Source organism: Manacus candei, unplaced genomic scaffold (genome assembly GCF_025592945.1).
Source record: "Manacus candei isolate 608988 ecotype Guabito, Panama unplaced genomic scaffold, ASM2559294v1 h1tg000003l, whole genome shotgun sequence".
In the NCBI taxonomy this organism is placed as follows: domain Eukaryota; kingdom Metazoa; phylum Chordata; class Aves; order Passeriformes; family Pipridae; genus Manacus; species Manacus candei.
The window spans coordinates 19,808,484-19,820,559 of record NW_026138051.1 but is presented as its reverse complement, the minus strand read 5'-3'; the positions used below and the strand labels follow the sequence as shown (position 1 = coordinate 19,820,559).

Sequence of the window (12,076 nt, the reverse complement as noted above, 5' to 3'; positions counted from 1 at the left end):
GGGCGAAGGCTCTGGGGTGCGATGTCTCCCCAGAGGAGGGATGCAGCTGCTCAACCTGGTTGCACAGGACCCCTGAACCCCTCCAGCTGCCGTCTTCTGGGGGCACAGGAGGGCTGGCAGTGCCGTCCCTGGACATCGTCCTTGAAGATCGGGGCGTCGGAGCCGCGCCACGCCGTGTCACCCCCTCCTTTCCCAACCCCGCGTCCCTCGGCACAGGCGGTAAAAATAAACCCTGCGAGGCGCCGGGGCCTGGCTCCAGCCCAAAGCTGCATCCGCAGGACGCGGGTGCAGCGGGCCCCGACCTTGGGGAGGTGCGTCGGGGTGGCGGGAGGAGAGCTCATGAATGAACGATCGGCGGGGCGGGTGCGCGCACCCCCCTCGTGCCTGCGGGTGTGGATGTGGATGTGGAGCAGGGAGCCAGCCTTGTTGTTATTCTGATCACAGCGGCTCTGATTCACAGACTTGGATCATGAATATAAGTGAAGACTTTGACGTCAGAGTTGAGATTTATCAGCAGATCCAATGGGGCAGGAATATTAAGTGCAAGTCGATGCCAGCTCTCTGCCAACGCTATTAGCGATGCTCACCGAGGAATGAGGCTTCGCACCAAGGGCTGGAAGGACTGGGAAGGAAAAAAATAAAAACGTGGGGGGAACAAGCTGATCCTCGTGCATTAAAACCAGGTAAAACAACAACCCCCGGCGTCGCGGCTGCATGCGGGATGGGGCGATGGTGGCGGCGGGGGACGGCAGCGGCTGGGGGCAGAGCCCCCCCGACCTTCACACCTCGGCTGCCCACCCTGGAAGGGGGGATTTGCTCTGCCGAGCAGGGCAGGATGTTGCAGCCGGCTGGGAGCATCTTGCACCAGCCTTTTCCAAAGCAGGGGAAGGGAGGGAGGAAGGAGAAAGTTAATGCAGGCTGTCCCTTGCCGCCGCCTTCTCCTTCCATCGGCGGCTCCGCATACAGGCGCTGGCCTATTAATAGTGTTTATTTTTACCCACTGCACGCAAAAAAGAAAGGGCTGCGGGAGGGGCTGGGGGGGCTGCGCTATAAATAGGTAGCAAAGGTGGCCGTGCCCCGGGGAGGGGAGGAGGAGGAGGGGGCGGCCAGTTCTTCCCCGGGTGCGCAGCGGCTGCGGACCCTGCGTGGAGCCGAGCGCACGGAGGCTGGTGCGGGCAGCGGGGTGATGAGTTGTGCTCGGCCTCAGCCCGGCGGGAGGAGCGGGTGATAGCGAGAGAGAGCGGCCAGGGGTGCGTGTGGGGTGGGGGGGACGGCGAAGCCTGGGCCGGGGATATTTGCGGGAGGCTGGATCCCAGGAAAGCTGCAGTGGGGCTGGCGGGAGGCGGGCGGGGATGCGGCGGGCGGGGGCGGCCGGTGCGGGACGCGGGGTGGGATGTCCCTGGGCCGGGCTCTCCGGAGCCCGGTGTGGTGCTCAGGGGGGGTGTCCCGGGGCTTGGTGCGGGGCATGGTGCGGGGGTCTCCGGGGCTCGGGGTGGGCTCGGTGAGGGGCTCCCCGGGCTCGGTGAGGGGCTCCCCGGGTTCGGTGTGGCTCTCAGCGCGGGAGTCCCCGGCTCAGTGCGGGGGTCGGCGGCTCTCCCCGGGCTCGGTGCGGGGCTCTCCGGGGCTCTCCCCGGTGCCGGTGCCTCCCCTGACCTCCCCTCTCGCTCTCTCCCCAGCGATGCTGCACGGCCCCGCCGCCATGGGGGAGCCGTGGCCGCCGCAGCCGCAGCAGCAGCGGCTCCCGAGCCCCGGGAACGCTTCGGAGCCCCCCGCCTGGCCCTCGGCGGCGGGCGGGCCGGGCACGGCGGCGCCGGGCGGCGGAGGGGCCGCGGGGGCCGTGAGCCCCTGGGACATCGCACTGTGCGCCACGGGCACGGCGGTGGCGGGCGAGAACGCGCTGGTGCTCGCCGTGCTGTTCTACACGCCGAGCCTGCGGGCGCCCATGTTCCTGCTGATCGGCAGCCTGGCGCTGGCCGACCTGCTGGCCGGGCTGGGGCTGGTGGCCAACTTCGCCGTGCGGTACCTGCTGCGGCCGCCCAGCGAGGCGGCGGAGCTGGCGGCCGCGGGGCTGCTGCTCGCCGCCTTCTCCGCCTCCGTCTGCAGCCTCCTGGCCATCACCGTGGACCGCTACCTGTCGCTGTACAACGCGCTCACCTACCACAGCGAGCGCACGCTGGGCTTCACCTGCGCCATGGTGCTGCTGATGTGGCTGCTGTGCCTGGGCGTGGGGCTGCTGCCCCTCCTGGGCTGGAACTGCCTGCGGGACCAGAGCGCCTGCAGCATCCTGCGGCCCGTCACCAAGGACAACGCGGCCGTGCTGGCCGTCACCTTCCTCCTCCTCTTCGCCCTCATGATGCAGCTCTACCTGCAGATCTGCAAGATCGCCTTCCGGCACGCCCAGCAGATCGCCGTGCAGCACCAGTTCATCGCCACGGCGCAGGCCACCTCCACCCGCAAAGGGCTCTCCACGCTCTCGCTCATCCTCGGCACCTTTGCCCTGTGCTGGATCCCCTTCGCCATCTACTCCCTGGTGGCCGATTCCAGTTACCCCGCGGTCTACACCTACTCCCTGGCGCTGCCCGCCACCTGCAACTCCCTCATCAACCCCATCATTTACGCCTTCAGAAACCCAGACATCCAGAAGTCCCTCTGGCTGGCCTGCTGCGGGTGCATCCCCTCCACGTTCTCCTCCAGACCAAGGACATCCAGCGATGTGTGAGGACTGAGCACGGAGCCAGAGGTGCTCCCTTGCTCTCCTCCTCCTTCTCTTTTTCCCCTCTGTCGTTATTGTTTCCTACCGGGAGGGACCCCCCGGTCAGCACATCTCGTTCCATGGAAAGATGGCCAAAAAGAGAAAAAGGGAAAAAGAAGGGGGAAAGAAAGAGAGAGAGTAGAATGATAATGGTTTCCTTTAGAAATGTTATTTTCTTACGCATTTTATTTTTTATTTAAAAACACAAAACACAGAAAAAAAAAAAAAAAAAAAAGAAAAGAAAGAAAGAATGAAAAGGAAAGAAAAAGGATCCTCGTACGATGGCGTTTATCTGCTCTCGGGGTAAGGAGCCAGGCGAGCAGCGGGCCCCATCCGGGTGGTCCCACGCCTCGAGGCACATCCCACGGGAAGGCCACGGGAGCGGGCGGGGGCAGGTGTCACGTACCCCCCGGCGGGGCTGGTCCCCACGCGTGGGGTTGTTACGCGGGGCGCCCACTCCCCTGAAATCAGGTCTTGCGATGCTATGCAATAACCGGGGGGGGGTTCAGCACCGCGGAGGGGACAGCTCCGGCCGGGGGGCGGGCTGAGGGGACCCGCGGGGGGCACGGGGCCTCTCTGTGTCTCTGTCGTTTGTGAAGCACTTCGAGAACCTGCGGGGCAAAAGGCTCTTTAGGTTTGGGTTGTTTGGGCTGTCGCAGGGATGGAGGTACCCAGGGAATCCATTCCGTCCTTCCCCCCCCTCCCAAAGGTGACCGGGGCAGGGGGAGGGCTGATGGTGTGTGGGTGGGGAGGGCAGTTGGGGTGCACCCCAAAGTCTAGGAGACCAAGGAAGGGCTCTCCTGTCCGACTGGGGCTGTGGGGTGATGCTCTCCCCCCTCTGCACTCCCTTCCACACCAGTCGTTTACATGGGGAGGGATTTTGATCCAAAGAGGGGTCCAGGCTTGCTGGGGTCCCCAAGAGGGAAGCCTTGTAATCACGCACGTTAATCCTGATGCTGCCAATTTAACTCTCTTCGTTAGAGAAGCAACGGACCCCTCCCATTCCCCTGCTGTCTGATGTGCTTTGTGGTGTTAGTGAGACAGATGAAGTGTCCTTTACCTTGTGCTTTCTTTTGGCTGAGCAGTGGAAGTGCATTCACTTACAGAGCAGGAAACGAAGCCACGCTCACGGGATGGCAGGGCCCGGGGTGGAGCAGCCAGGGTGGCTCAGGGCACAGGCAGGGGGTGCTGCTCCAGGGCCTGACGTGGGAACAACTCTGGAGAACCCTCACCAGCTGAGCCTGGTATCCCAAACATTCTGCTTTCCTTTAGAGAAATTGCTGTGGTGTTGGACAGGGACTTTGGACAAGGGCCTGGAGGGACAGGACACAGGGAATGGCATCCCACTGCCAGAGGGCAGGGTTAGATGGGAAACTGGGGAGGAATTCTTCCCTGTGAGGGTGGGGAGGCCCTGGCACAGGTTGCCCAGGGAAGCTGTGACTGCCCCATCCCTGGAAGTGTCCAAGGCCAGGCTGGATAGGGCTTGGACCAACCTGGGCTGGTGGAAGAAATGTCCTTGCTTTGTGTGTCTGCAGTGGGTACAGAGGCACTTTATGGCTGGGTACAGACAGACCCAAGTGTATTTCTCCCTGGATCTGTGCAATGACTCTCTTGCTCCTTGGAGCTTAGTGCACATGAGAAAGCTGTGAATCTCCAAAGTGTGCCTGGAACTTGGACTTACTGTCTGCCTTTGAAAGGTGGCCACACTCTGTTTTTTGGTTTTGTGGTTTTGTTTTTTTTTTCATTTCCTTTCTCTTTTAAATACCTTGGGCAGGGGGCAGTAGGCACAATATTGAATCAATGTAAGCTTTAAAGTAAATAGATTAATTTAACAAAGAGTAATATTTATACAAACACTCTGCTAATTTTATTTCTTCTGGTTTCATAAGTGCAGCCAGGTCCCTGCAGATCCTCAATGCAAAAAATTCAATAGCTTTAAACCATTTTTGAAACATTGTGAACATCTTGAAATGATTTTATACAACCACCCTATCTAGGAGATGGGATTTGTTTCTCTGGGCAACTCATTTTGTGTCTCTGGGTGAAATGTAGTTTAACTAATCAACTCTAGAGAAACTTTAGCATGAAGAACAGTTGCATTCTCTTGGCTTTCCAGTAATCCCCTTATTGCTGAAGAGCTTGATTTTAACAAACTTTTTTTAGTTGTATACTTGAAACTTGTCTCAGTTTGAGAGATCCATTGACAAACTTTGCCAAAGTCAAATAAGAATCAGTGGAAAATAATTCACACATACACACACCCTCCATGTCTCTCCACAGCAATAGGTGAAGGATTTGGGAAGTGAGAGCTAAAGCTGAGCACACAGTTCCTGCCAGACAGCTGAGGCTGAGAGCAGGTGGGGATGTCTTCACTGAGACCCAGGGTACTCACCCAAACCCCTCTACAGCAACTTTGTCAAACTCTGCTGCCAGTTCTGGTCCTTGCATGAAGGAGACACTGATTCTGTTGCTCTGACCCAGCTCACAGCCAGTACCAAGATGTGGCACAAGTATATTCTCCGTGCTCAGAGTCAGTGTAAAATCTCAATCTAATTTTTTCTCAACTGATGGTTTAGTTTCTCTCTCTTTGAGCTGTCCATGGAAGTTGTTAAAAACACTTGCTAGGTTTCAGGGAAAGTCTCAAGAATTCTCCTCTAAAAACTGTTTTGTTAAATTGACATTTCTGCAGTCTTTCCCCTAAGTAAAAATAAATGTATTTTCTGGGTCTTTTATTTTCCTTTGCTGTTTTTTCTCTCCTTTCTTTTTAATCAGTGGAAAGGAGAGAAAACAAGGAGGAGTGAGGCAGAAGGTAAAGAAGTTTAGGTTCACCTGCCATGCAATATGTTGTGGAAATCTCTGACCTTTTTACTGCATCTTTGCTTTGGCACTTTGTTTTTGGCTTGATTTTGTTCTGGTTTTGTTTTTCATTAAGAAAATCTTCTACTGGAAAAGTTTCAAGTGACAATGTTGGACATCAGTGAGGATGGTGGATGTTGGATACTCCTTATATTGGACATGAGGAGGCCTGACTTAAAACCTTAAAATCTTCAGGAAGTTAGTGGTGCTGTGAGCAGGGTGGGAATATCCTGTGTTTGGGATGCTTCAGTGTTGGCTTTGGGACACGTTTAGGATGAAATACTGGGCCTGACTTTGGATGAGTTGCCATAAAAAAGGAGCAGTTCCCATGCATGCAATGGTATCACATGTGGATGAGGCAACAATGATAAGGAAGCACTGGAAAACAAAATGGGTTTTCCAGCTGGTTTTCAGTCCAGTGAATCATCTGTGGATTCCCTGTGGATCCAAAACATATTCCAATGTGGTGAAAAGAGCCAAGCAGCCCCTATCTACCTGTTGGGTTCCAGGAGATCACAGAGCAACTGGACTGTCCCATTGCTCTCCACTTCCTGGTATCGGATGTGTTGGCAGGGTTAGGCTGGATTCCCTTGTCACTAGGAAAGCTGAGATCTATAAAAGCCATTGTGCCATTCAGATGATCCAGGGGGACAATGGTAGTTCTGCAAAGCACAAGGTCTTTGCTGGTTGGAAATTTGCAGGTGCCCTTTGATTTTCACAGAGCCTCCATGGCCACTCTGGGTGGGAACTGGACCTGCCTGGAGAGGGCTGCTTGGGGTTTAACTGGGGAGACCTCTGTGTCCTCACCCTGGCACAGACCTTGCCATTGTACCTTCAAATATTGACTCTTGCAAATTGCATTTGATAAAAGATGAAGGATCAGAGCTTGGCCCTGCTTAGATTCATGTCACTGCTGGACTCTACAGGAGCTGGTGTAGATCCACAGCAGCAGAAACATGCAGAAAACTGGTCCTGAGGTGTGAGGAAAATTGATACCTTAGGTATCCAACCAACCCCAAGTCTATGGCAGAGATCAGTGTAGCCAGGAAATGAATCCACTGCTTATTTGGGTGATTTATTTACAGGTTTCTGTGTGCCTTTGGCTTTTCCACCATGACTTGGTGGCCAGCAGAATGCAGGTGTGAAGTGCTTTTGTCACTGGTGGTTGGCTGTTGAGAGGATGAAGAAAGAGTGAAGAGGAGAAAGAAAGAGAAAACATTCCTGGAATACACTGTGACAAGGGCAGGGCCACCCTTGGGTGGGACAAAACCACAGCTCCATGAGCGCCCTGAGGTTTGTGGAGATGTACCAAGGGTGGGTGTGAGCTTGTGCATTTACAAGAAACCCTTGTTGTCACAGCATGTTTCGACTGAGAAATAAAAACAAAACAAAACAAAACAACCCACCCCCACCCCCCGGTAGAATGTACAGGCTCTACCAACAAAGCTGCATGGTTTTATTTGGGTTTTGTTTTCCATTTTGGTCACTTTGGGATTCTGAGCAGTGAAAACATCTCTCTTTAGCCAACTTTGTATCTGCAAACAGCAGGAAATATCTCAAGGGTCTCACTCCTGATGTGGCAGCCCCAACTGGTTCATGTCAAAGAGTTTGAATTGAACTTTGAATGAAACTCCAAGAAACCATTACTGTTCTCAGTAGGTGATGAAGTACCTCTTTCTTGTAGAAGCATCAAATTTGGGGTGGGGAGGTCTTTAAAAAGCCATTGATCCTGGTAATCACTTGTGTTGGTGTGTTCTGACCAGCATTGAGGACTCACGTCATTGTTACTGGTGAATTAGAGTTCACTTTAATTGTCAGGAATAATTGTTGAATGCACATGGTATTTCCTTGTAACTCCTCTTGTTCATGCACAGCCTTTCCTCTTGTTGAGGTGAGACAACTTCACCCGAACCATTTGTACCTCTCCTGTTCCCAATGCAGTTCCTACTGCAAGCTCCCCTGAAAGCTGCCCTTCCTGCTGTCCTGCAACCCCGGGAATGGAGCTTTCCCATTCCCATTGGAAATCTCTGCAATACAGAGCATTATAGAGATAAAAGGGGGTTTTCAGTAGAGAAGACCCAAATCAGAAGAGGTGGGCCAAATCTCTTCTGTCCCTGACTTTGAGGGATGTGATTAAATTGTCTCCAACTCCAAGGGTAATAGTTGCCTTCATAAACTCTGCTTGATGCCAAACCCCCTACAGTTATCCCCTCCCGGCTGGAGGATGCTGCCGTGGGCAGGATGCTGGATGTCTGACAGCACGTTGTGTCACTGGGCACTGAAACCACAAGCACAGGTTTATGGCCTTATTGCAGGATCTGGGAGCTGGAAAACAGCAGGCTGGTCCCAGGGAAAGCTCTTCTCCAGCTGGGAAGTACCTGGCTGAGGATGAGGCAGTGCTGGCTGCTTGTCCTTCTAGCCAGGCCTCTAGGCTCTGCCTGGCCTTTCTACATCACACACTGAGAGGACTGGGCTTGTTCCTGATGTCCCGTGTGAGCAGGACAAAATACATCAGCCCCCAGCAAACAGAGCATCCTCCCTGCAAAGTGAATCCTCCAGCTTGGAGGGAGGGATGAGTTTCTGGTGGCAAAGCCCAGCTGGAGACTCACCCGGAGCCCAGTCCTGCTCTCCAGTCACCCCCCGGGGCTCTGAGCCCCAGGTCAGGCTGGCCAGGCTTCCGTGTCCGTCGGAGCCGCTGTCACAGCACAGACGGACAGACTGGGAACCCATCACCCTGTCCCCTGCCCCCCGTCCCAGCTGATTCCCCAGGAACCAGGTCATTCCTCAGCAATCAGGGCAGCGACTTGTCTTGCTGTCAGTGTTTTCATGAGCCTTTTAACTTGACTGGGAAAGTTGATCTCAAAGAAAAATGTACAGTTATCATTCACCTATGATTAAATCAAGCCCCGTTGATGCACTTTATGAACGAGTGAAAACAAATCAATGCTGTTATTGCACTGTATCTCTATTGTGTATAATATTATACATTCATCTGTAAGAGTAATTTATTTTTATTACTGTAAATAAAACTGTTAAAGTGATTTGTCAAGAGGATATCCAAAAATAGGGGGAAGGGGGTTAAAATTAAAACATTTGAAGATCTGGGCTCCTGTCCCAGGTATGTGCCATACTGTGTGTGTGCCAGTGTTTTTATTTCAGTCCAGGCAAGTCTAGAACAGGGCTCTGCTTTCCCTCACCCGAGACTTGGATCAGGATGAGCTGGATGAGAAAAGGAACCACCTGAGACACTGAGGGGTTGGGAAGGAGCAGCTCCTGCTGCTCAGAGCCTCCAAGCATGAGGATGGAGGCTTTTCCATCAGCAAGCCATTCTCTGCCCTCTGATTAGGGAGTCGGGGATTAAACACCCATGGGAATTAGTTGATCTTTGAGGGCTTGATTCTCCAAATGAAGGGTTATAAAGAGATCACAGCTTTCTGCTGCTTCTTCTGTGTCCCACGCTCTGAAAGAGGAGGGAATATCACAGGGCTGATAACTCACAGCCAAAGGACCCAGCGAGGGCAAGATGACAAAAAGCCAAAACCAAATCTACTGTAACCTCTTAAAATCTTTATTAATTCTTTCTTTTTTCTTTTTAAATTTCATTAGCACATGCATAAAGTGTCAACAGTTTGGGATTAAGATGACATTTCTTGAACAAATGTAGTTACAAGCGGTGCCTGGGGTTGTTCCAGGTTTCCTCTCTACACTGTACAGAAGGAAGCTGCAGGAGTCCCCACCTTCCCTCATCGTGTCACCACAGGCAGAACCCACAACACTGGGGAGATATACACTTGTTCACACGTAGCAACTGGGTAGGGTAGATAGATACAGGCAGCAACATCTACTCACCTATTGACTAAGTGCACATGGTTAAAGAACCCATCGGACAGTGAACATCTCCTTTAATCTCAGCTATGGAATTAAGGAAATCAACTATGGCCTGGAACAGGTGACCCTCCCTTGGGAGAGATGCCTGTCTCCCATCAGCTCCTTCTAGCCAATGGCAAATCACAGGAGATATGGGCAATACTTCTGCTGTTATTAAAAAATGGGCCTTTTGCAGGAGGATTGGGGCAGCCCCACAGATGCTGAGGAAGCACCTGGGAAGCCAATCCAGGCTGGCACCTCCCTGTCCCCACTGTGCCACCCCTGTAGATCTGGAGCCAACCTCCACAAAGACTGGCCTGAGCTCTGATTCCAGGCTGTTTGTATGATCAGTCAGTACCAAAAGGGGAGAAAACTGCTTTTAACATGTCCAGCTCGAGGTGGATGCTCTATTTCAGCAGGATCGGGTGCTCCAGAAGGTCTCCCTGGCTCAGAGCTGCTGAGTTTGGGTAGTGCAGAGGAGGTTTGGGGTACCTGAGGTGTCTTGATCCCCAGCCTGCTGGGTGCAGGGCACAGGAGATGATCCTCACCTGTCTTCACTGTCCCTCAAAATGACTCTCCCACAGCACCTGGCTTCACTCTGAAGGGGATGGAAACCTGGCAGCGAGATGGCTCCTGTCCTGCTGCAGCAGCTGGCTCTGGCCCACAGCCCTGGGAGGGACAGGAGGAGGAGCAGGAGGAGGAGGAAGGCTCTCCAGCCTGAAGGCTTGTCCATGGCAGCAGCAATGCATCTACCCTGGAGCAAACCCACCAGCAGGGGCACATCCCACAACAAAGTGGGGACAGGGTTTGTCCCCTCCCTGCGCTCCTCACGTGTTCTCTCGGGGACTGTCCCTGCCCCTGTCCCTGGCATGTGCACCCAGATGTGCGTTTGCCAGAGCAGGTTTCTTGGGTTTGCCAAAACCAGCTCCCCAAACTACCCCTTGTGCAGGAAGGAGGACTCCCAGACCTTGGAGTCTGGGCAGGTCCAGGTTTCCACCCCTTTCCCAGTACAGTGAGACCACCCACCCCAGGAAGCCTGTGGGGACCTCCAGGAAAGGCACTTGTGTCAGTAAGGAGCTGCCACACCACTGTGACCCCATTGCATTCCCAGTGGGAATGAACCCTGGTGTGACAGGGCACATCCCACAGCAAGGGGAGGGAAGTGCCAGCACGGTTCAGCATCAACCCAAACTCGTGCTGGGGACACCCTGCTTCAAATCCCTCCCAGGTCAAGCAGCCCCACAATTAAGGAAGTCTATTCAGGTAAGGAGCCATCACCCCAAAATCTCCTAAAAATGCCTTTCAAGGAAAAGGGGTTTGTTTGGGGATTTTTTTGGGTGGGGACTTAAGTGGCTTGGACAGGGCTTGGAGCAACCTGGTCTAGTTGTAGGTGCCCCTACCCATGGCAGGGGTGGGATTGGATGGGCTTTAAGGTCTCTTCCAAAGCAAACCCTTCTGAGATTCTGTGATTTTTTTTCTTTTTCTGGTCTGCTCTGATCTGAGATGAAAAGCACCACCAAGAATGGTCCCGTTTGATAAAAACTGGCCAGAACTAAAGGTAGACCTGAAACATCTCAGTATAAAATTAAATTGGGGGGAGGGGGGGAGGGGCAGTGAGGGGGGTGTTGAGGCTCATAACAGTTTGATTTTTGAAGACCTGGCAGGACTGTGTCAAAGCTGTTCCTGCTGCCATCAGGAAATCACCCTCTCCTCCATGGGTGTCACAGGAACATCACCAGGCTCAAAGACAAGACTTTTATGGTTGCCTTTTCCATGGTAAGAAATGACTTGCTATGGTGTAAGTGTTCCCAGCTGAGGTGTCAGGCATGGACCAGCACTGGTAAGAGGTGAAAATCAACAGGACTTCAAACACTTGGACTGGGGAAGGGCCTTCAGGGTCAAAAGCACCTCCTGGGGTGATAAGAGACCCCTCTCCTTGCTGCACTGTGATGAGGTTCTTACTGCTTTGTCTTAAATACTGTTTTCTCAGAATGTGATTTTTTGGAAGTGGTGAGACCTGCTTCATTTTGTTGGTGATAGCTGGGAAGTGTTGCTGGGTCTGACCTTCCCTCGAGGTCCAGGGGAAGGGAACAGAACAAATTGTCCTTCTGGAAATTACATGTAAGTTGTTTGTTTGCTTTTTAGTTTTGTGGGGGAGGGGGTTGTGTTTTATTTTTGGATTTCTCATCTGAGCTAGCCCAAATCAAAGGGTAACTTTTAAAATCTCCACCTTAATTTACCAGCATGGTTTACCCACTGCAGCTGCAGGCGATGAAGGGTCCTGAGGAGCAAGTTGCTGGAGCTGCTGCCTTCTAACTAGGGAAATACAGCAGTAACATCTGCATGCCCTGGTTTTCCACTCAGTTCACATCCTTCCCTCTCAGGTGTTTTATCTTTATTGCATTTAAGGGTCAACACCAAAACCAAGAGAGAGCTCCAGCAGCTGCCCTGGCTGGTGGGAGATGCTTTGGGGTTGGGACACCCAAAGGAGGGGATGAGGCAGAACTACAAACACATTTTGAAGAGATGCCCTGTGGGCACCTCCACCACTCCCTGGCCCACAACAAGGTCATGGGCAGTGCTCCTTTCTGGCATTTGCCC

General features: G+C 53.2%; 1 protein-coding gene across 1 annotated transcript; it reads left to right on the top strand.

The window, feature by feature from the left end:
- The first annotated feature begins 410 nt into the window (after positions 1-410).
- On the top strand, positions 411-8,933 carry LOC127472759 (G-protein coupled receptor 12-like). Its single transcript, XM_051791374.1, has 2 exons — positions 411-683; positions 1,677-8,933. Exon 2 carries the CDS (start codon positions 1,679-1,681, stop codon positions 2,717-2,719), a length of 1,041 nt encoding a protein of 346 aa, XP_051647334.1. The 5' UTR covers positions 411-683; positions 1,677-1,678; the 3' UTR covers positions 2,720-8,933.
- The last annotated feature ends 3,143 nt before the right edge of the window (positions 8,934-12,076 follow it).

Coding starts and splice junctions, on each gene's coding strand:
- LOC127472759 (XM_051791374.1), top strand. CDS start 1,679: ATGCTGCACGGCCCCGCCGCCATGGGGGAGCCGTGGCCGCCGCAGCCG.